We start from the raw sequence: 25,411 nt of genomic DNA on the forward strand, positions 1-25,411 counted from the left end.
TTTTTTTTTTTTTTTGGATACAGGATCTCTTTTTCCCCTTCCCTTCTCCCTCTTGCTCCAGCCCAGCTCACTGCGGCCCACAGGTTTTTTTTTTCTTATTTGTTTCTCATTACAGGTGGTTGTGAGCCACCATGCAGTGCTGGGATTTAAACTCATGACCTCCAGAAGAGCAGTCGGTGCTCTTGACTGCTGAGCCATCTCTCCAGCCCCAGTCCTGGATTCTTATATTTGACTAGACTCAGGCTTGGAAGCAGATGATGGCAGCAAGAACTACCTATGTATGTTTGCACTCTGTTTCCTGTCCTTTTTGTTGGCTTCCATCACTGTATTGGCTAAAAGTCTAGGGTATTCTGCAGCCTCTTCATGATTGTTCTTAGCATGCTGCTGCTTCGGACCAAAACACCATGTTTATATTATAGGACACAGAATAAAAAGAGGCTGAGTCTTGGATGTTTTGGTCCTGGGTTTCTTTTTTTTTTTTTTTTTCCCTTTTTTTGTTTCTTATTTTTTTAAAGGAATTAACAGACATTGTTAGACATTTTGTCTAGTAAGACAGAAAAGTTGCAGGTCTTGCAAGCTCTTTTTAGTCATTGTCTTAGGGTTACTACTGCTATAATGAAACACCAAAAGCAATTTGGGAAGGTAAGGGTTTATTCCATATCTATCATCATCAAAAGTAATATGAGAACAGGAACTTAAGCAGGGCAGGAACCTAGAGGCAGGAGCTGATGCACAGGCCATGAAGGAATGCCCCTTACCGACTTGCTCAACCTTCTTTCTTATAGAGCCCAGGACCACTAGGCTGAGGATGGCACAATCAACAACAGGCTGGGCCCTCCATATCAATCACTAATTTAAAATGCCATACAGACAGTTCTTATGCAGGCATTTTCTCAGTCGAAGTTCTCTCCTCTCAGATGACTCTAGCTTGTATCAAGTTGACATAAAAGCAGCCAGCACAGTCACAGATGAAGCACAGCAATTATCTGTAAATCCAGGAAAATGCTCTCTTTTTTAGTAACAGTCAAATTGAAATCACTCAGATTAGCATCTGCTATGAAACACCAGTTCTCTTGGTCTCTCCTGTTCTCCTTGGTCTATTCAGGAGTGCCTCTGACTCAATGGCAGGTAGACAGGGTCAAGACAGCCTCCTTCATGGAAAACCTGTTGTTTCCATCACTGATTCAAACCACGTTCTTCACCCTGAGCCTCAACAGCAACCTGTGGCCCAAGTCTTCACATAAAAAGTATTAAGTTCATGTCCACGGTCCACTCCAATGAGCTTCTGATACCCAATGTGTCAGGAGTCTTGGTTGCTTGTTTTTAGAAATACAGTTGGGCTACTCTGTACTATTTTTAGATTAGGGTTCTTACTTTAAAAAGACAAAAACTAAGCACACACAAAACCACTTCCAGGAAGGGAAGAAGAAATAAAGCTGCACCTTCATGAGACTGATCACCTAAGAGCTGCCAGGAGAAAAAGTTCAAGTTTCATTTAAAAAATCAAACCAAAACAAAACAAACAAAACAAAAACAAAAAACTATTTGGTAAAGAATGGTGGAAAATGTGCAAATACTATGCAATAGAGGACACCACAAAATTTAGTTAGAAGAAAAGTCATAGGTATGCTTCGAAGGAGTATTTTTGTCCACCTCCTTTTTTTTCAGATAAGGTCTCACTATGTAGCCTAGGCTAGCCTCAAGCTCAGGGTTCTCGGGTCTCAGCACCGAAGTGCTGGGATTACAGGAATGGGCCATCACATCTGGCTCACAAAAAGACATATATTTAGCCCAGTTCAGCCTCTCCTCTTTAAGAGCTTAAATAAATAGGGTACTCTTGATATGAAGTATTTAGATCCCTTCATTTTTTCTAAATTTAAAAATGTAAAAATGTAAAAGTGTGATATGAATGTATTAGTACGCAAGCATGGCAGTCATAGGACTACATTTTGGTGGCGGTTCTGTTTCCACTATGAATTTCAGTGATCAAACTCAGATGTCAGGTTTATGGGGGCAAAGGCACTTAACCCATTACACAGAGTCTATGTAAACAACAAATCATCTGTTTCCTCAAAGATTCATTAAAATGTTGACATAGAATAAAGCAAACCCATTCCAACCCTTTATATCTTTGTTAATTAGAAAATGAACAAAAAATTATCAAGTTCCACACATTCTATTTATACTTTTCTCTAAGCCACTTAAAAGTAAAGTAAACCTAATCTTTATAATTTATATAAAGCTCTCAACTAAGTAAAATTAAACAACACAGTTTAGGGTATTTTGGTGGAATTATATTAACAGAACTGTTCTACAATGGTTGCATAATTGTTTAAGAATTTACTGAATTCAGTATTAAGTGGAAGAATTCTGAGAATAAGTCATCCCTCACTCAATGTGCTTTTGAAAGAAAAAAATCAAAAGAATGATAAAACAAGCCACAGATAGGAAGAGCATGTTTGCAAATCATGTATCTGATATGGACTAGCCTCTAAAACACATATGGTACAAGCAGGGCTTACCCTAGCCTTCAGATTCTTCTAAGCGCACCTGTGGGCTACTGAATGCCATCTATCCAAGGAGCTCAGGAGCAATAAGCCACCATTTATGTCTCAGTTCATAAAACAGAAATGAGAAAATAAAAAACCAAGCTGGGAACTAAACTCTTCCTATGCTCGCAGCAGAGTGCTTTGGGGTGTCTTTGATGGTAGTGTGACAGTTTCTGTTTACTAGATCTCAATTTTCTACCACGAAATCCAGCACTCCATTGAAGGTGCTATTTCCCCGAACAATTCAATAAGATTCTTTATTCAAAAATAAAAGGCTGATCTTAGAAATACAGTTGGACCACCCTGTACTATTTTTAGATCAAGGCTCTTACTTTAAAAAGACAAAAACCAAACATACACAAACCCACTCCCATAGTGGCTGTGTAAACACCATTAAAAGCTTCCCCTTATGGAAAGCATGAAGTCGGAACCCTGAAGTACATCACAGCACTCCTTTGCGAGAACCACCACTCCATACCAATTTGCATAAAAACTTTCAACTAAAGAACAAACAACAAGCATCCCGCTCTGAGGAAGCCAACAATGTCTGAGCCATTATCAAGGATCCCTTTCAGTGGAGCTGTGGGTAGAGAATGTGTTTATGGTAGTTATCAGCATTTAGTTTTCATTAGCACTGAAAAAGAAAAAAAGGGCAAAGATTAGCTTTTATGTGTCTTCAAGAGTGGCCATCTACGTTAAAAGAAAAAGAAAATGGATTTTTTTTTTTTTTTTTTTTTTTTTTTTCAGTTTTTGAGACAGGGTTTCTCTGTGTAGCCCTAGCTGTCCTGGAACTCACTCTGTAGACCAGGCTGGCCTGGAACTCAGAAATCCGCCTGCCTCTGCCTCCCAAGTGCTGGGATTAAAGGCGAGTGCCACCACCACCCGGCAAGAAAATGGAAATTATAAGAACTAGATTCTTGGGAGCTTTGTTCTGGTTTTTGTGTGCTTGTGTTTTCTAAATCAATGGCATCTTACTCTGTAGCATAGGCTAGCCTTCAATTTAGAGCAGTCTTCTCACTTCAGTTTCCTCTGTATTGGGATTACAGGCAAGAGCTATCACACCCCACCTAAAAACTAGTTATTTAAAGCTTACCCACCTACAGAGACAGCTAGCATATACTATAACCAGCTCACCTAGTCAAACAGTCTAGTGTCCTATTTTCATCTTTCCTGATGAGGAATTTTAGGTGATTTGCCTGCAGATACTGATATCTTCTGCATCAAATAAACCAGTAACTGTGGCCTGTCAGAGTCATTTTGATTTCAACTCCAACCTTCTTGTTCTAGACATTTTCAAAACTCTGTATATAACTGTGTTGGTGACAGAAAACCCCTTTGCTGCCAGCTCATTTTTGGTAAAGTTAGTATATCATGCGGCCCAGAGCAGACACAGCAGCTGACCTTTCATACACACAGTTGTAGTTTATCCTACAGAATGATGACTTCAGTCATTCCTAATCACTAACTAATGTTTTAGACTAAAAAAGTTATTTCTTAGGGCTTTGTACTATATATAGAAATAATCATAACCCCTAGGGAAACAATAGCTCATTTACTGAAAATGAGTTTAACAAAGGAATCATTTGGTACTGAAAAAATACACAGCAGTGAGCTGGGTGACACAAATCACATCAGCAGCAGCTCATGTGACTACATTAGGGTAATTTACTTTAAATTTTTGAAAAATTTTAGTAACTTAAAATTTAGCTTTGACCAAGGCTGGCAGTGGTTGCACACGCCTTTAATCCCAGCATTAGAAGGCAGAGTTTAAGACCAGTCTGGTCTACAGAATGAGTTTCAGGACATCCAGGGCTCCACAGAGAAACCTTCTCTTAAAAAAAAAGAAAACAAAACAAAAACTTAACATACAACAGTCTAGATCATGTCCTTTATCCCCAAACTATTTTGAAAACATTCTTCCTTGCACAAGACCACCCTTCCAGAATGAAGCATCTCTGCTCTAATGCTTACCTTTGACAAGAACATCATGTTTCTATTCTGTATGTGATCTGCACTGGATTTCATGCTAAGAGTAAGAACATAGCATTCAAAGAGTCACAAGCTTTAAAACTCCGAATCCTTCTCTCGTGGGAAGCTTGCTAAACTTACTACATGAAACAGTGAGTTGATGCAGTGACCAGAAATTTCTTAACATTTTAAATATAAATTAAATCAAAACTCAATCTTAGCCATTTCTGCAGAAACAGCCTCAAAACAGATAAAATGAAAGTCACAAAGGCTGATCTAGATAGATGACTGAGAAATTCTTTTAAATTTTCTGGGACTTGCAGTCTTTCAAAAAATAAAGAGGGGCTGGAGAGACAGCTCGGTGGTTGAGAACACTGGCTGCTCTTCCAGAGGACCCAAGGTTTGTTTTCTAGCACCCACATGGTAGCTCACATCCAGGGGATCCAACACCATCTGGCTTCCTCAGGCAAGAGGCATACAAGTTGTTCATACATATATGCAAGCAAACATTCATACACATAAATAGATCTCTAAAAATTAAAGGAGGTGGGGGTATAATGCACTCGAAGTAGATACACAATACAGAACTGTTACATTTAACAGGAGAGATTGAGAGAGTCAGGAGAGACTGCTGTGCCATCTCCAGCCCAGTGGCTCTCATGCTTCCTAATGCTGGGACCCTTCATTACAGTTGGGACCCTTTCTTCATGTTGTGGTAACCCCCAACCATAAAATTATTTTCGTTGCTACTTCAAAATTGTAATATTGCTACTGTTAAGAATTGTGACTATCTGCGTTTTTCTGTGGTCTTAGGTGACCCCTATAAAAGGATCATTAGAGCCCCAAGTTGAGAGTCACTGCTGTAGGACACCTACTGCACTGTCCTTTACCTGGAAGTTTTATCACTTGTGACACCAAAGCAAAACTCAAGTCACTGTTGCATACAAAACCAACAAAATGTTTTAAATACTAGGGTCTTCCCAGCAGAGACTTTTACTGCAGATTTCATGTCTAACTTTTGTTCGGTTTGGTTCTAATGTGCTCTTGTATAAGGACCCCCTCTGTTTTCAGGGGACATTCACAGGAGAAGTATTACTCCTAAGAATAGAGAACAAAGCCTTTGGCTTGCCACAGGCCAGCTTTGTGACTAAACAAATCTCTCCACTTCTCTGAGTTTCAAGTCAACACTTTGTGTAAGGAAGCGGGCTAGATGCATTCTAAAGTACCGTAGCTCTACAACTCATTCCTTTCAAGTAGAACTCTGGGCCTATAAGAATTTAAAACTCAAAACAAATGGCTAAAACCTACCTTTTTATATAACGTTAGTGAAACAAACACCTAACTCCTAATAATTAACCTAACTCCTAACACCTAATAATCAATCTCTCCTTTCCGTAAAAGCTGTGTAAAAAATACAACAAAATGTTATCAGTGATGTAGACTACAAACATTTCTTTTTCTTTTGGCTTTTCTGGAATTTATGAGAGCCTACAGTAAACATTATTACTTTGATAATGAAAGCAGGCAAAAAATCTTCCTTTTATTCATTAAAGAAAAGCTGGGTCTGGAAATCTCATTCTAAAATTGGAAGGACTTTAAAAAAAAAAAAAGAAAAAAAAATTTGTAAAACAAAAAAAACCTCTAGCGGAGACACATACATACCTGTCAACGAAACTAGTTAGTTTGTTTGGGGAAATAGTATTTCTTTACTTTTACTAAACCTGACAGTAACTAACAGCTACATTTCCACAGCTTGGTTCTAAGACTTTACATACATATTCACTTATTCCTCAACAACCTACTGTCCAACATACACTACTTAATGCATGAAGAGAAAATGGTGTGCCCACAGCCAGTGAGGGACAGAACCAGGACTTAAGCAGAGGACAGATGCCCAGCTTCTAAGACACACTGTCCCTCTGTACTTAAATGCTGTCCTCCATTTATTCTTGTCTTTTGTTCTACAACCTCTTCTACTTTTCCTCAACTCTGGAGAAAGAGTATGTAGGTAGACTAGCTGAACTTTTACTCACTTAAAACTGTGATTCATTTCCAAGTCACTGCTTCAAAGTTACAGGGAGTACTGTTTAGTCTCCATCCCTGCCGGCATATGAATAAAAGTGTACCATCTGCGGGTGGAGCAGAGGCAGCTCAGAGGTAGAGTGCTTGCCAAGCACATATGGGCCCTGGATCAATCATCAGTACTGTTAAATATGTGCACACAGACACACACACAACTAAAACATGAAAGGAACTGAATGGCATTCTTTAGTAACTTTAATACTGGAATGCTCCAATAAAGAAGGGTGCTGTATTGATTGATATAATCTCACCTCCTGATCTCTTGGAAACAGTCCATAAAGCCAATTACTTATTGAAATATTTTAATCACATCATGTTTTTTTTTTTTTAAACCACATGAATGTTTACTTCCAACTGTGGCTGTAGTGCACACCCAACCAAATTCACAATTACTATAATGTAAAGAACCTGGTGAAATCAAATACAGAAGTCAACCAATTAAACAAAATTAAAAGTTCTCACATTATTCCATTCTTCACAGCGACCACTCCAAGCACACCTGTGTCTGTAGAGGACCCACAAGCTTGTTGTTTAGCTTCTAGATTACTTTTAATATGCTCAAATTTCCCCCACATTTGTATCACTAAAAGTCCAGTCTTGTGGAAGTAAAATAGTTCCCCTACTGCAAACATTAGAAAAAAGAGGAAGGTGAAGAAACGGTGGAAGCAAGCCTTGCTGCAGCTCCGGGTTAAGGTCAGGTGTCCGAGACAATGAGTTGATAATTGCACCCGGTGGGCGCTTCTGTTTAAGTAAGACGATACAGTGAAATAAAGTCACCTGACTTATTTCAATTTACTTACACAATTTGCAATTCTGTAGCTCTCTGCTATGGTACATTAAGAAAATTAGCATGTAAGAAAAAAAAATCACCTGCTTATGTAAATTGGAGGATGATTTTTATCCATGCAGACAGAAAGGGAGAAAAAGCTGCAATCTAGGTCAATGACTAATTTCATCTATTTGTTCAAATGCCTCGCTTCACCTTTGTCTGTAGCTCAAAGCAAGGATTTTAAGTCAAGGGATGAGCAGAAGCTTCTGTGTCGTTTATTTCCAGGAAGGAGTTGGCTGTCTGACATCACCGAGTTCTGGATTACTTGAGTTGAAAACAAAACTGAGAACCTTACCTAGATAATAAAACCACAACACTAAAGGGGGGCGGGGGGGAGAAATCATCCAAGATTATCTGCTCTACTTGGGATGGAAAGTAAAGATGGCAGGGACCGGGTAGCAATTTGACTTCCTGCTACTTTAGGAAGTTTTGAAGCAAAAGAAAATATCCCCAAGTAACTCAGGACAGACAAGACAATTCCTCTACAAAGAATATTATTCAACTTTGTCTACATCTGACATAAATTGGATGAATGTGTTACCTTCGTCACTAATCACTGACTGCCCCGCCCAAACCCACTGCTGGAGTTGGCCTCCCACTCAGCTGACTGCCAGGAAGGTGCAGAAGAGGGCCATATTGCTCCAATTTTATGTGGTTAGAGATCAAACCCAAGCTTTGTGCTTACTGCACAAGCACTCTACAATCTGAACTATATATCCCCAGATCTTTCTTATTCTTCCTTTAACTTTTTAAATGGTTACCTTAAACATCCTATATCCATTAACCTGCATTGGTACACAAATGCATATAAGTCCAGCAGGGGCTAAAGACTAAAACTGTGCCGGTCAATGAGGCAGACAGAACATGTGGCTACTAAAAACCTATTCTAAAAGTGCCTAGTCCAAACTGATGGGTGCTCTAGCAACTGGATTTTTGTAATCTAAGTATGAAAAATGTAAAATATATCATTAGTAATTTTTAGTAGAAATGAGTTATGTTCAATAAAGTGTTAAATAAAACATACTACTAAAAATAATTCCACCTGTTTCTTTTGCCTTTTTTTCACTGTGTCTAGAGCCTGTAAAGCCATATGCATAGCTTTCATTATTTCCCTTCTGAGCAGCACTGCTCTTTGATGGGAGTGCCCATGAAAGCTCCTTCCCTTGCAGAACCACCTAGGAAGTCACAGGCCCTTTCTACAAATTATTAAGTAAGTGCCTTACCCAATTTCAGAATCTAATTTACAAACTGATGTAAGTACATACACCGTTGCTCCAGTCATCTTACTTGATGAGACAACAATAACAACAAAATACTTATTAGGTTTTATTTAAAATCTTAAAAAGCTGAGCAGGGCCTGATGTTTGAAGCTTGAGGCAGAATGCTGCCTGGGTGACTTTGTAAAACCTTGTCTCAGAAACAAAATATACAAGAGGGTTTGTAATGTAGCTCAGTAGTAAAAACACTCATCTAGCATGCACAGGCCCAAGGTTCACCTGCCAGTATGTAAAAAAGCAAATTTAAAAATCAACACTAGCAGTAAGAAAGCTAAGATGGGACACTAGGAGTTTTAAGCCAGCCTGGGAGACAATGGTGAGATCCTGACTCTGGAGGAGGAGAAGGACGAGGAGGAAGAGAAGGAGGAGGAAGAAGAAGAAGAGGAGGGGGAGTAGTAGGAAAAGGAGGAAGAGAAGGAGGAGGAAGAGAAGGAAGAGGAAGAAAAGAAGGAGGAGGAAGAAGAAGAGGAGGAAGAAGAGGAGGAGGAAGAAGAGGAGGAGGAAGAGAAGGAGGAGGAAGAAGAAGAGGAGGAAGAAGAGGAGGAGGAAGAAGAGGAGGAGGAAGAGAAGGAGGAGGAAGAAGAGGAGGAGGAAGAGAACAACAGCAATAATAATAAAAATAAAAGTCGTTCCACATATTTAAGAAACCAAGCAAAAAAAAAAAAGAAAGAAACCAAGCAAATAAAAGGCTGGTGGTGTAAGGCTGGAGAGACAGCTCAGCAACTAAGGGCACCTACTGCTGCTCCTCAAGAGGACCTGAGTTCTTTTACCAGCATGTTGGGCAGATCACAATCTGCCTATAACTAACTCCAGCTTCAGGGGCTCAATGCCTCTGCTCACTACAGGCCCGTAATCAACATGTATATACCCACACATACATAATTAAAAATAGTTTTTAAAGGTTTGTGGTGTATGTAGTCTAGTGGTGGGTCTCCTAGAAGAGAAAGAGAGAGAAAAAGAAATAGGGATAGACTATTTTATCATCATTGCTATTGTTATTGTTATTATGTTGAGGCTGGGGCATTCATGTGCCATGGCAGGCCTGTGGAAGGAAAAGGAAAACTTTTGGGAGTCAGTATGTAAGTTCTGGGTTCTGAGTATTGAGCTCAGGTCTTCAGGATCACTTGATACGTGCTTTTACCCATGGACACTGACCTCAAGCAAAGAAATCTAAAACACTGAAAGGTGTTTTGCAACTAGGAAAATAATAGCATCTAACTGCCCAATAGGCAAGCTTTTCTCCATAACTGAACATGTGTAATCCTCACCAATCAATCCCTAATAAGAGGGAGAGAAATCTCTTGAACAACTGAATATTTACACTCTGATCTCAGCTAGGCAGTGGTAGCATATGCCCTTAATCCCAGCACTTGGGAGGCAGAGGCAGGCAGATCTCTGAGTTTGAGACCTGCCTGGTCTACAGAATGAGATCCAGGACAGCCAGGGCTACACATGGAAGCCCTGTCTCAACAAAGAAAGAAAGAAAGAAAGAAAGAAAGAAAGAAAGAAAGAGAGAGAGAGAGAGAGAGAGAGAGAGAGAGAGAGAGAGAGAGAGAGAAAGACAGACAGACAGAAAGAGAGAAAGAGAGAGGGAGGGACAAAAGGAGGTGAGAGAGAGAGAGAGAGAGAAAGAGAGAGAGAGAGAGATGAAATGAAATCTGATCTCAGTGGCTCAGCAGTCATAAGGACTTGTTGCACTTAGAAAGGACCCATCAGAATCCTGTGGAATTCCAATTTCAGGGGATCTATCCCCTTCTTCTTACTTCTCCAGACCAGCCATACTGGACATACATACATGAAAGCAAACACTCATACATATAAGTATTTCTTTAAAAACCTGTACTAAAATCTGATCTCAAAGTTGAAAAAGGTGACATTTATCTTACCTTCCCCAGGCCCCCACACACAAACCCCAGACGGGGTACTCACAGGTATCTCAGGCTGGCCTCCAACCTCCAATTATATATACGTATCGGACATTAATCCTCCCATTTCTATCTCCCAAATGCTGGAATTACAAGAGTTATCACATTGCCTGATTTTATGTGGCTTTGTGCATGCCAGGCAAGGACTTTACCAACTGAGATTCTCCCTAGCCTATGTTCTTCCTTTAAACCTTTAAAGATTTCAATAGTTAGTTGGGCAGTGGTGGTGCACTCGTTTAATCCCAGCACTTGGGAGGCAGAGACAGGCGGATTTCTGAGTTTGAGGCCAGCCTGGTCTACAGAGTGAATTCCAGGACAGCCAAGGCTACACAGAGAAACCCTGTCTTGGAAAAACAAAAAACAAAAAACAAAAAACAAAAACAAAACAAAACAAAACAAAACAAAAAGATTTCAATACTTAAAGTTGTTGTGTATGCGGTCTTCTAGCAAGGTTGGTTTAGTATTCTATATTATCACTGGCATCAATGAATAAACTTCTCTAAAGAAAACAGTATCTTTTATACTATAAACATCAAGTTCTCTGGTTTATCAAACTATAAACACAAACTTGGAATCTAAAAAAGTGTTAGTAACAATAAAAGTGCTGCTGATATTTAAAACATTTAAAGTCTCCCCCCCAACACAGGAAATTCAGATATAATCATTCTTTCAAATGTCATCAATGATCAATCTATCTTCTTGATAAATGCAATGGTCTTTTTTCCATGCTAATTTTCCTTGACTTTTATGTGAACCAACGATTACCCTATTCTCCTAACAGCCTCCAACCACACAGGGCTGTCATTCATGGTGAATACACTTCCTATCTGATTGAGCTATATGGTTTGGCCTCCAGTAACTTCTGCCACAGCAGAACACCCCTAATGCTCAGACAATCCTTAGCAACTCTACCTTTTAATTTAAACATTCAGAGAATTAAAGCTGATCCATCTTTCTTGTATCTAAAAACTTCCAGTAGCTGTCATTTACAGGGTTTCAGTTTTTTTTTTTTTCCATTCTCACCCTCCTCCCCCAACAAGAGCTTTATTTTTAAAATTGGGAGGGAGAGTCTGCTTCTGTTGGTAAAAGACCTCAGTTTAGATCCCCAGAACTCAGGTAATCAGGGCACTTGGCAAAGGTCTGAAATCCCAGTGCTGTGGAAGCATAAACAAGAGGCCCTCTATGGCTTGCTAACAAGCCACTCTGGGTTCAATCAGAGAGACCCTGACTCAAAAAAGATAAGTTGGGAAAAGATACAAGATACCAAGCACCAACCTCCGACAACCAAATAATAATGTCTTAAGCCAACAAGAGTTAATGTTCTTTATCTTTTTTGGACAGACAGGGGCTCACTCACACACACACACACACACACACACACACACACACACACACACACACACACACACACACACACACACACACACACACACACACACACACACACACACACAGAGAGAGAGAGAGAGAGAAAGAGAGAGAGAGAGAGAACGAGAACAAAAATAAAGCTTTTTAAAATGTCTTTTAATCATTCCTTGTCAAGTTTTAATGCTGTAGATACCTTGAATGTATACATGGTACTTTCTTCATGAAAAGATTAAGATTCTTGCCCTCTCAACCTGCCACACCAACAACCTCTTCTTTAACTGACATCTCAACCTCTTTTTGTGCTAGTAAAAATAATGTCTTTTGTTTTGTTTTGTTTTGGAGACAGGGTTTCTCTGTATAGCCCTGGCTGTCCTGGAACTCACTCTGTAGACCAGGCCTCGAACTCAGAAATCCACCTGCCTCTGCCTCCCAAGTGCTGGGATCAAAGGCGTGTGCCACCACTGCCCGGCCCAATAATGTACTTTTTTTTTTTTTAAGATTTATTTATTTATTATATGTAAGTACACTGTAGCTGTCTTCAGACACACACATAACACTCAGGTATTATCCAGAGTGAGCAGACTGCATGGTTAAGGTTATTACAGAGGGTTTTTTGTCGAATTTTGTTTTTGTTTTTTGTTTTAGGTAAGGCCTTACTTTGAGCCCAGGTTAGCCTGGAACTCATGATGTAGTCCAGGCTGGCTTGAAGTTACAGCAATCGTCGTATCTCGGGCCTTCTGAGTGCTGGGATTCAGATCAAAAGGTTGGGACATCATGCTCATTCCAAACTAGTTTTAACTTTGTACTGAGACTATGAACTACCTGAGAGTAAGGACATGACTTTTCAAATTACTTAGTTACTATAAACTCTTTCGGGATAATTGCCCGCAGCTCAGCACAGTACACCGTACACCACAGCAATGACAGAGGCAGCTTTGACGGAGGCTTCAGAAATCACCACAGAACCAAACTTCCTTCCTGATTGTCTCCCAACAGTGGCAGGCCATAGCAAGCTAACAACAAAAACATATGGACTAGTGAAGCCCAAGTATAAAACTTTCACTGTCCCACAGTAGATTTAGTCAAACTAATTGAAAATACAGATGTGAACCTAGACATAAGTAAAGAACACTATCATTACCCGTGCCACACGTTCCTCTATACCCTACTTTATTCACAGCACTACAAGGAAGTGCTAAAGGGTCAGTCCCAGCATAGCTGTTCCTCAGAATCACCTTTCTGTAGGTTCAGAGTGCTAGAGTCTTTGCTAATATTTCTTGGCTAGGTACTTCTGAACTACTAATGACATCATGGCTTGGGCACATGCTTATCGACTGCTCTATAACTGACACCTCAGGCACTCTTCAATGTTACCCCCAAGCAACAACAGGATCAAAACGACAAGCTAGTTTAGTTAGGAAATCATTGTTGATGTGCATTAGATGACCCAGTTAACAAATAATTCACTGGAGTGAATTATTATTATGGATGCACAGGGAATCATAACTAAAACCCAAACATAATCTACCAAGTAGCTTCATTCCATTTACTGGTTAAATGACAAATGGAAGAAATGTCTTTGTCCTTGACAACTTTCATCAAATAAAGTAAATCAGCATGTAAAAGAGGCACACAATATATGCAGTTGACCCTCAAATTGCTAGCATATCAATAAACCTGATTTTTTTTTAAAAAAAAAATTTAAAACAACAATAAAGCAGTCACTTGATTTTACCACAGAAGTCAATAAAAACCTGGGCAAATTCAAGTCATAAAAAAAAATTCTAGTATCCCAGTAGAGGTTGTTTTATATCAAAGAATAATATTTCTTCAGATGTCATACTTTAGAGAAAGAAAAAAAAACAGGATCTATATTCAAATATATATCTAGTTAATGCAGTTTACAAATACCCTCCTCTTGGCATAGCAAATAGAAAGGGGACTGACTGTACCAACCCCCAAACTGATTTAGATGTTTTATGTTTTGTTTGTTTGTTTGTTTTTTGAGACAGGGCTTCTCTGTATCGCCCTGGCTGTCCTGGAACTCACTCTGTAGACCAGGCTGACCTCAGAAATCCACCTGCCTCTGCCTCCTAAGTGCTGAGATTAAAGGCATGCACCACCATTGCCCAGCTGAGATAATGTTGTTTTAGCTAGTTTAAAAGGTAATGTTTAAAAGTTCTTTTTTTTTCTAAGCCTTTTTTTCTAAGTTGGTTTTTAGTAATAACATGACATTGATCTCCAATTATAAAACAAATTTACTCTTTGTTATATTGTGATGGGTTTTTTTTTTAAACATAATGCAAGTCTTCAGAGTTGAAATCTAAAATCATTTTGAATGTTACAGGCTACAGGCTCTCAATCACCAAGAAACAGGTACAGTATATTAGACTGTGTAACTTTTCTCCTCTAACTTTTCTTTATGACCATGAACCTGTAGTTTCTAAAGGTACACTTATTTGTAGTGGAAATTAATAATATAGATTTCCACACTGCTAGTTTCACACAGATACTCTGTTATATCTAGAAGAGCAACCATTTCCTTTTTATGGTGCAGGCTCTCTGCTTCTTCAAAGCTCTTTGCACAAAGCAAACCCCCCTTTCCGCACCCCCCCCAACCCAGCAGTACCTGTTAATCTTGACTGACTATAAAGAAACTTCTCAACACTACAGATTCTTAACCTAACGAAATACACTTTTAGTATACTACTCTTACCGGTGTAACTAAATCCAGGATTTTCCCCAACCATCCAAAAGCATTCTCCATTTTTCCAACACCTAATTTCTTATTTACAGAGTAAGAGGACCACAGAAAACACACCTCTAATTTTCACAAGATGAACAAGTTAGACATCTCTGCCATGCATGAAAGTTTACACTGAATAATTTTTCATTCCCTCTCACACACTTCCCCCGCCTCACAGGGATCATCTTTAGCAGTTTACTTTTCCTTTAAGCACAAGTGAATTTCCACTCAAGCACCTTAGACAGTAACCTTCACTTATTCCTTCCCACTCTGTAAATCCACAATAGTTTCCAGAATAGACAGAATAGGGGATGACTGGAGCACTGGCCACACTATACCCAAAGTAGCTGTTTTGTTGTTGTTTTAATTGAGAGAACAGAAGAGAACTCAGCTCGGAATTTAACCTTCATTATCTCCTTGGCACAAATCCAACTGAGGAGGTGACTCTATGGTATTTAAAGTCATGCCTCCTAAAATAATTTGAATGTTGATTTCATATGGTAAATCTGACAACACAGGAAGATTCTTCTTGCACACTAACAAAAGCATTTTGTCCTTTTTTCTTTTTAACCAGCAATAACTACAACAGCATCCACTGAGGACGTACTGTATACTAGATATACTGGTTTATAAGGATCACCTCCTTTAACCCTAGTACCAACTCTGAGATAAGAGCTATGATCCCCATTTCACAGATGAGGGACCGAAAGAGAAAATTATCAAGACCACAAAGGTTAGTGATAAAGTCACTAAGTATCACAACAGTGATGCTGAGGTTTTGAAATACAGATAAAAGTAACTTGCTAAAGGTATTTAAAAGCAAAAACATTCAAAGCTTTGCAACTTTATTTGAAGTACAAAGACAACAGACTGGATGCATCTATGGATCTTTGATCTTTTAATTAATCAGACAAGTAAAAAGCTAAAACATTATTTTTGTAAAGTGGAGGCTTTTATATTTGGCATTGCTGTTGTTCTGTCCCCTTCACCCGGTGCAAAGGACTCAGTAATGGGCTAATAACAACCCAGCAGATGAATGCAACCCAGGAGCTAAACAGTAGTTGTGGTCTCAGTTGCCTGTGAATGTGAGTTTCAGAACAAGACATAAAGCCTTAACTTAGATTTTCTGTTGTTTTGTACTCGTCACTGCCTTTACGCTCAAAGCATCTATTTAAGCTCTCCAGTTGAAGGAGAAATGCATGTCTGCTTGTGGCTCTTTGTAAATATAAGTGCAGTGATCTATGGCTTTAAGTTTTTGTGTTTATGGCAATGTGTCTTAATAGTTACAGGAAAAAGAATGGAGCCTGTAATTGTCCTTCATGTGCAAGAACTGTCCCCACAAAATCTTAGTCACCTGAACTCCCCCTATGGTTGTTTGTAAACATAAATTCAGTGATTAAAGAGAAGCTAGAATTCTTTAAAAAAAAAAAAAGTCAAGTATTAAGTTGTTCAGTGATAAATCTCAATGGTAAAATACTGCATCGTTTCTATGAATATTTCTCCTTGGCTGCATTGAAGACTAGTCTCCCTCAAAATTATATTCACTGTTTTGGCCATTAGCTAGTACCCCAAGGTGCATGTCCACCAAAAGGAAGGGGGTAGACAAGTAAAAAGCTAAAACATTATTTTTGTAAAGTGGACTCACTTTTTTCAAGGCAGCATGTAGCATTAATCCAATCTATATTTTATGTACAGAGTGTCAAAAACTGCCTGGGCTTAGCAGTCCTCAAACTCTTCTCATGTGGTCAGCTTACTCCAATTCTTTAAATTACATACTTCATAAGATCCTGAAGCACTTTGTTCCAAAGTTGTCACATTTTTAAAGCACAGTATTTTTCCCTAGCAAAGGTGAACTATGGACAAAAGGATACATTTATATCATCTTCACCAAATGACAGAAATACTGTTTGTACTTTGTCTGCATTATATAAAATGTCCATCTGGGCAAAAATGCAAAACACAAAGTCCTGACATCTGATAATGCAGGTCAAATTATATATGATGTTTTAAGAACCAATGAGCAACATCTATCATTGGCAATGAATGTATCTCAGGCTACCCTGCTCACATTACCAGGTAAGCAGGAACTCTTTGAGATAAAACATAGCAGACAGTTGTTAATGAAACCTTAATTGAACTGTCAAAGCACCATCTTTACCCGAAAGCTAATGGGTAACTCACTATTTTTACACAACTGTCCAAGACTGATAAGTTATTCTACGAGTAAAACTCAGCAGAAAGATAAATCAAGTCAAGTACTAAGTTGTTCAGTGATAAATCTGAATGGTAAAATACTGCATCGTTTCTATGAATATTATTCTCTGGCTGCATTGAAGACTAGTCTCCCTCAAAATTATATTCACTGTTTTGACCATTAACTAGTACCCCAAGGCGCATGTCCACAAAAGGAAGGGGGTAGAGATACAATTCCTTGTATAAGCTATGCCAGAAAAATACTTCCAAAATAACTGACTGAATCTAAGTGAATTTGATACCCAGATAATTAAATATAGTGTTGATTTAAATGATGTATCACTAGAAGGATTTCCTTATGCCCTGTTTAATCATTTTAAGAAATAATTGTTGCACACATATAAAGAACTTTCTAAATTAAAAAGAAAAACCCTGTTTTATTAGGTTAAATGGTAAACAGCCTCAGCAATAGTGGAATTTCAGCACACTACTGGCAATTCATTCGGGTTTAGTTATCAAATCTCTAGTTTTAGCAAACTTAGGTCACAAGGCACTTAAATTCCAAATAAGCAATTCAGTCAGCAAGTCATCAATATGTAAATATAAAAATAGAAAAGCATTTGCATACTAAAAACACACCTGGTACTCTTCCCCCTTTTCAAACTAAATTGTATTTCACCTAAAACAGCTGATAAAACCATTCCTGCAAGAACTAGCAAAACCTGATTGTGAAATGAAATTGGATAAAAAAAAAAAAACCAAAAACCAAAAAACAAAAAAACAAAGCAAAACAAAAAAAAAACATGGAAGACACAGCAAGATGGCAGCCGTCCACAAACCAAGGAAAGAAGCTCAGAAAGACTCAAGCCCACTGACACCTAGATCTTGGATTTCTACTCTCTAGAACTGAGAGAAACATATGCCTATTATTTATGCCAAAACAAAGCAGTATATCAAAAAAGCAGTAAGATACTATAGCACTGTCCTAGGTACTGGAAAAAAAAAAGTTCTTTTAGACCAATGGTTCTCAGCCTGTGGGTGGAGACTCCCTTGAGGATTAAATGATCCTTTCACAGGGTCACCCAAGACCACTGGAAAACAGATATTTACATTATGATTCATAATAGTTGCAAAATTACAGTTTCAAAGTAGCATTGACAATAATTTTATGGTTGGGGGTCACCACAACATGAACCACTGTCCTAGACTCAGTATGGTGCTACATACATCTCTACATTCCCAGCACTCAGAGGCAAGTTTGAGGCCCAATGATCTACATTGTTGAGCTCTAGGCCAAACAGAAAGAGTTATATAGAGACTTTGTTTCAAAAAGTTACCAAAAAAAGTACTTCGTATCCAGGTCTTCCCCTCAAGGAACTTAACAGTGTATTCAGTAAACAGGAAACAACAGAAGAGGGTCAAGTCACTGGTTCAAAGGGCAGGCTGCGAATTTCTAGAAAGGATTCATACCAAGCACTTGTGGATTTTCCGATATGAACAATTGCTAACGTCCACTGCCAGATGAGATGCTAGACCACAAACCTGATGTTAAAACTTCTTCTGCAAGTCACATGGCCTTTTGACAGAAAGGTAGTGAACTCACAAATGCTTAAAAAAAAAAAAAAAAAGTTTCCTTTCTGTCTGTATCCCTTAAGTTTTCAGTATTAACACAAACCCCAGATACTCAAAGTTTGTAAAACAATGACAAGAGTTAAAGCAGGAAACCAGCTTTCTCCTGCTTGCCTACCCGCCTCACACCACCCCCCACCCCCAATTTGGAAATCCTCAAGGGTTAGGCAAGGAGTGGAAGTTCCTAGTGAATTCCTGGGGGAAGGTGCTATGGATGAGAAGAGGAAGGCAGGAACAGTCAGATCCCTGAACAGTCACTGAGAAGGACCCATTATGGCCTACACTCTTCCCCACTAGCAATCCCACAGTCCCTGGAGAAGCAGGAACACGGCAATAAAACCTCCTTGCAGACTAGCTGAGAAAAACTGGACTCTGCGTTGTTGGGCTTTTTGTTGTTTTGTTTTCATTTTAAGAAGAATTAAGAATCAGCTCACTTAGGTGCCACTTAGATATTACACAAATAATAATATCTAGCTGAATTTTAGCCTTAAAAACAAAGAAAGGAATTATTTACAGGCTAATTTCAGAGAGTTCTTTTCTGTGATGGGGACTTTCCTGGACATTAAGAATCTATGTTTACATACACTGAAAACATGAAATCTCTCCACCCTGGAATTGTTAATCCTTGGGAGGAAAAACTAAAAAACAAAAAAACTCAGTTCATTCTTTATTTGATAAAAATAAATGCACTACAAACCACCAATCTTCCTAAGAAGGGCAAACAGACAAAGATGTTACATTTAACAAATCTTTAGACTTCTAAACATATCTGACCATTAACAAAAGTAAAGTAGTTTCATTTGTTAAAGGCACACTTCCCACCACAGCAACTGGCCAACAGTCAGTGACACATTACATGGAATGTGGGCCACTGCGTAGCTCCAGTCTACTAACCTCATTTGTGCTACTCGTGTGTGATGCTATATTTAATGCATTCTTATCAGAAGGCTAAGCTACAGACTTCCTGACTTTAACTTTATGGTTTAAAATAAAATGACTCAAGTGATGACTTTTAACTGGTTCAACAATGAAACCTACCTTTCTTCCCAGGGCCAAGATCACAAAATAAGGTATGAAAAGATGCAGTTGGCAGGGAAAGTTGACTGCATTAAGTCTATTCTGCTGGGGACTAGTATAAAAGGAATCAAGCTGGGGGTCAGTTGTTGACACCTGCTGTAACTGAGCAGCCAATCCAAACTACCACACTTGAGATGGCCAAGGTCTTTGTAGGAGGTATTTAACACAATTACCTACTGATCTTACACTCGGTAGTTTGACAGGCAAGTTTAATAGTCTGCAAACTTGTGTCACTCGGGAGAAAATGCTATACTACCATTTGTCATGACTCAAAAAGCACGGGCCTAGAGAGTCAATGCACCAGGCCTCATCGTCATCAGGGAGGATGGCTTCCTCAAGTTGAGTGGAGACACTTGCTCTACTGGGTCACGTTGGAGTAAAACCAATGAAGCATGGCTTGCCCGGTGAGAACCATGTGGAGTCGTGGTTTTGATACTCACCAGACAACACCAAAGGCTCCATATCCAATAGGTCTATCCGGCTCAATGTCCAGCTGCTGTTGTGGATGATGCGAGTGCTGATGATGGTGCGTCTTAACTGTAGCAGCTGCAGCAGCCTGTACCTGAGCTGGGGCTGCAGCAGCTGGCCCAGGAGCCTGACCCGGTGCCGGGGATGGGAAATATGGCTGTTGTTGCCCAGGGTTTAACATGGCTGCGGCTGCGGCTGCTGCGGCCGCTGCCGCAGCTGCCGAAGACGTATGCTGCTGTACTGGGTGTACCGCAGCAGCCGACCCCGGATGAAGGTGGTGTTGAGGGTGGTGGTGGTGGTGAAGGTGAGGAGGAGGAAGGTGTGGAAGGTGGTGATGATGGTGGTGGTGGTGACCTGCTGCTGCTGCAGATGTACCGCCATTGTAAGCCGCCATCATTTTTGCGTTGGCTCTTGTGCCACAAAGAGACATTCAAAAAAAAATGCCCTTTGATTGGAAAGCAAACTGGGTCAAGCTGTCATTTGGCCATTTAAAAAAATGAAGAAAAAAACCACTCACTCCACCTCAAAAAACATAGAGCGGAACTGGCTTTATGTCTTCATCAGTCAATCCAGACAAGTTGGAGGATCTTGGGTGTTCGATTTGGGGGTGAGAGTGTGTGGAAGGGTGTGGGTTGTCAAAATAAAAGTTAAGAACATAAAATAAGAAGGAAAAAAAAAAAGGAAAAGAAAAAGGGCCCCTTCCCCCCAGGATTCCTGCCACAAGTGGATACTAAAACTCCATTCTTAATGGGGGGGAGGTTCCAACTTTGAATGTGGGAATAAAGGCCAAACCTCCCGACCCCCTGAACTCCACACACGAAAAGGATCTGGTAACACGCCACCCTTGGAATCTTGTAAGAGGGTTGACTCATCTACCCCTTCCATTCCCACATCCTTTTCTAAACACCTCCCACCTCCTCAAAAACACAATTTAAAAAAGAAAAAAAATTCCAACCACTCTAAATTTAAAAAAAAAAAAAAAGATGAGGGGAAATTATCAGGGAAACCAGCTTCTAGCTTCCCTCCCCTCGAACTCTCAGGCCTTCCTACATCTCCCCCTACTCCGAGTCTGGATGACCAGACTGGGGGTGGGGGGGATTGGGGAGATGTACCAAACTTTCCTGAGCAGAAGGAGCCAGGCAAGGAGGCTGGAGGAAGAGAGTGAGGCGAGGAGGCGACAGGCAGGACAGAAGGGGAGAGAGAGAGAACCCCGGCAAAAGTGAAGGGAAGAAGGTGCAGGGAGGGAATGAAAGAGCGGTGGGCAGCACTCGGACGCCCAGACACAGGGAACCGCCCCGGAGGAGGTTAGGGTCCCGGGGCCAAAGAATAGGAGCCCCGGGAAGCGGGCGGGGGACGATCGGAAGCAGGCTGACTCCTGCCCCCGCCGCCGCCGGCTGCTTGTGCTGAGGAGGGTTGGGGGGGAGAGCGGGTGGGTCCCCCGCGCGACGGCCCCTGCAGGGCTCAAGGCTGCTCCGTCTCCCCCCCTCCCCCCCACCCGGCTTCCGTGCCCACGGTCGCTTTCTCCACAGCCGCCGTGACCGCTTTCTCTTCAGCCGCCGCCTTCTCAGCCGCCGGTGCCGCCGCGGCCGGACTCACCTCCCCTAGCAAAGCCGGATAGAGCGGAGCCAGCGGCGGACACGCGCAACCAGCCGCCGAGGCCCCGCCCCCGCCTCACACTGACCGGCTGCCCTAGCCAATCCACGCCCACCTGTCCGCGTCCGCCTCCAATCCCTGGCCGGAAGCTTCAGACAGGCGCACTGTTCGACCAGTGGCAACCAGGTGTGGGTCTCCTGGGGAAATCCCGCCCCCGGTTCGGGATGGGCAGACAGAGAGACCAATAAAAAGGCAAATCTTGGCCTGACCGACAAGACTGAAAGCCAATTAAAAATCAAAGATCTCCGTGACTTTTTTTTTTTTCTTTCGCCTCTCTCCTCTTTTCTTTTTCTTCTTTTATTTTTTTGGCAAGAGCAGGAAGCTGCGTGCTAATCCCGCCTGCAAGAGCTAGAAGAGAGGGGCGGAATGAGAAAAAAACCAATCATGAGCCAGGAACAAAGAACAGAGAAACCAATCCTTGGGTTGAAGACTAAGTAGGATGGAACTGAGAACAGATAGATATATAATTGGACAAATGGAGAAAATAAGATTGACATAGGTCCCGCCTTTCGTATGTCCCATTGGACAGGATTGTGGAGAATTTGCTGTCATATCGGAGACGACACCTTCAGGAGGCGGGGCCAAGAGAGGGGTGTGGTTTGGTGTGGGCGGGACTTAGGCGAAGAAGGCGGAGTCCAAATTATCACTGGTCCATTGATAGGAGCCATCTACAACTCTTTCTAAGGGATAAGATATGGAAAAAATAAAAGGAGCAAAAAGGCATGTTAAGCTTCAGAAACTCAAGGTTAAAGGAATCCTTGTTAAGAAACAAAGTAGACTCATCGGTTAAGCTTGATTTTGACCAAAAAGTATTTTCAGTATGCCCAGACTGCAAAATTTATACAAATTTTTTTTGTTTGTTTTGTTTGTTTATTTTTGAGACAGGGTTTCTCTGTGTAGCCCTAGGTGTCCTGGAACTCACTCTGTAGACCAGGCTGGCCTTGAACTCAGGGATCTGCCTGACTCTGACTCTCAAGTGCTGGGATTAAAGGCGCGTATGCCACCACTGCCCGGCAAAATTTATACAAATTAAAATCCAGGGTGGGGAAAAAAAAAAGTTAAAGCTCCTAACAGTAATATTATCCCAAAGTTTTCTGGCCAAGTAAGTTCCAGTCACTGAAATTTTACTAGAAGAACATCATTCTTTGATCTTACTTTACTTAACCTAAATTTATTCTTAAATACTAGGCTAATAGACGTTATGCTTAATAAAACTGTGTATCAAAACCTGGAGGCATTTTTGATTCCTCTTTTGCCTATCCACTCCTCCCTTTCCTATCAAGAAAGTAGTCTTAAACACTTCTGATTGCCTCTCCATCCCCACTCCTCAACTCATCACAGCACTACCTGGATGTAACACCAGTAGTATATTTAATACATCTCCCTGCCTACAGCTCTCTGATGGGCTGTTGAGGACATAGTAAACTTTTCAGCTCCCGTCATCTGTAAAGAGTGAAGTACTGCCTGTAAAGTTGTTGGCTAAACCAAGAAAGAAGGCATAGAGAAATTTCAATATGAGTCCATGAAAAAAATCCCAGGGACATATGAATGATGGTATATTTCAAAGTTCAACATGGTTTTGAAATGTAAGGAACTGATTTGCGTTGAGTTCCAGAGAAGTTTGTCATTGACCTGTGTTCACATTAATATGTAGCCAGACATTGTGGCACATGTCTTTAATTCCACCACCTGGGAGGCAGAGGCAGGTGGATCTCTGTGAGTTCAACATTAACCTAGTCTACAAAGAAAGTCCTAGGATATCTAGGGCTACATAGAGATATCCTGTCTCAAACCAAAATAAATAAATATATGTAATAAAAAATAGTTTTCTCTTGGTTAACAAACAAGTAAATAAATAAGTAAAAGAATTCAGCAGTCTATTTTTAACTGAGGTTTTGGTTTCTATGATTTCAGTTTTCCATAGTCAACTTTAATTCAAAAAAATTCTGTATATATTCCAAAAGTAAACCCATTTTAAAAGGTACACCATTCTAAGTAGTGGAATGAAATTGAGACTTAGTGCTTTCAGTCATCAGATCGACTCCCACAGTATTGCAGGGTTTACGTGCAAACAGCCTTGTGGGACAGTCTGCGATTGCCTCACCAAGCCCAAGCCATTTTCCCTCACTTCATCTTGTCAAATAGGCTTTGTATCATCTCCATTCATTATATGAGACACTGGGAGAACAGATTTGAAATCAGGGACACAAACTTTGTCACTTGTATTACAGTACACAGAATGCAACCTGAGCAACCTTATTCTAAAAGTCCAGAACTGAAAACATCCCAGCTCTAAAACTTTTCAGGGGCCAACACAGAACACACAAGTAGAGCATACCATCCCTGATTTTCTATGACAGGTCAGAGTGCAAGGTGCACTGGAATGTTAACTTCTCCCTGGAAGTTACCTTACAGCTCTGCGTATAAGGGTTTTATGAAACATAAATGGCTGAGTTTAAAGTTGGGTCCCGGGCTGGAGAGATGGCTCAGGGGTTAAGAGCACTGACTGCTCTTCCAGAGGTCCTGAGTTCAATTCCCAGAAACCACATGGTGGCTCACAACCATCTGTAATGGGATCCAATGCCCCTTTCTGGTGTGTCTGAAGACAGAGACAGTGTACTCATATACATAAAATAAATAAATAAATCTTTTAAAAGTTGGGTCCCATCCCCAAGATGTCATTATATATGTAAATTTGTCAAAATCCAAAGCACAAGATATCCAAATCTGAAACACGTTGGATCCTCAGAATTCCACCTAATGGATGTTCAACCTGTTTTAGCTTATAATTATTGTTATTTATTCTTATTGTGCCTAATTTATAAATGAAACATTTGTAAAATACATATAGGAAGAGGGGAAAATAACATCTGTAGAATTTAACACTATTCACAGTTTCGGGCAGTTACTTAGGGTTCTTGGAATCATTCCCTGTGGTTAGCAGAGAAACAGTGTACCAGCCTGACCCTGCCTCTAGCCTTGAATAGAGTCAATAGGCATAAAGAGCCTGCCAAGAGCTGGTCCTGTCTACTTCGGGCCTTCCTTCTCACTTCCACCCTCTTGGCTTGAGGCAGTCTAAATTTCTTTCAGTTCCTCAACTGCACTGATGTCTCGAAGCCTTCATGGCTTGTTTTCAGCTTAAGACATTCCCTAGCCATGCTCTGCTCCTCTCCCGGCCATGCACCCCACCCCAGCCACACTCCCCTCCTCCCTAGACACGCTCTGTTCCTCCCCTGCCATGCTCCTTTCTTCCCCAGCCGTGCTCCACTCCTTCTCAACCATGCTCCACTCCTCTCCTAGCCACGCTCCCCTCCTCCTCAGCCACGCTCTGCTCCTCTCCAGCAGTGCTCCGCTCCTCCCCAGCCACGCTCTGCTCCTCTCCAGCAGTGCTCCGCTCCTCCCCAGCCACACTCTGCTCCTCTACTCCATCCTTTCGGCTCCATGTGAATCTCAGATTTTCTTTTGGAAAGCTTTTTACTACCCCTCATCTAGACTATGACTCTCTATTATATATCTTCATGGCACTGCCTCCCTTGGAGCACTGAGAACCCTATTCTAATTGCTTATTGAGTTTGACCAGAACAGAGAGTTTGTCTGTCTCATTTACATTATATACCCAGTTCATACGACAGTGCCAGAAAAGAAAA

The 25,411-nt window shown here is 40.6% G+C and overlaps 1 protein-coding gene across 1 annotated transcript in view; it reads right to left on the minus strand.

Annotated features, from left to right (window-relative positions):
- Nlk (nemo like kinase) overlaps positions 1-21,776 on the minus strand; it is a 124,763-nt gene extending 102,987 nt beyond the window's left edge. The window contains exon 1 of the mRNA XM_031351538.1: positions 20,084-21,776. Within this exon, the coding sequence (XP_031207398.1) occupies positions 20,084-20,541 (458 nt within the window). The 5' untranslated portion in view covers positions 20,542-21,776. The remainder of the gene's footprint in view (positions 1-20,083) is intronic.
- Positions 21,777-25,411: the final 3,635 nt, after the last annotated feature.

The sequence above is a fragment of the Mastomys coucha genome, unplaced genomic scaffold, assembly GCF_008632895.1.
Source record: "Mastomys coucha isolate ucsf_1 unplaced genomic scaffold, UCSF_Mcou_1 pScaffold5, whole genome shotgun sequence".
NCBI classification, from domain to species: Eukaryota; Metazoa; Chordata; class Mammalia; order Rodentia; family Muridae; genus Mastomys; species Mastomys coucha.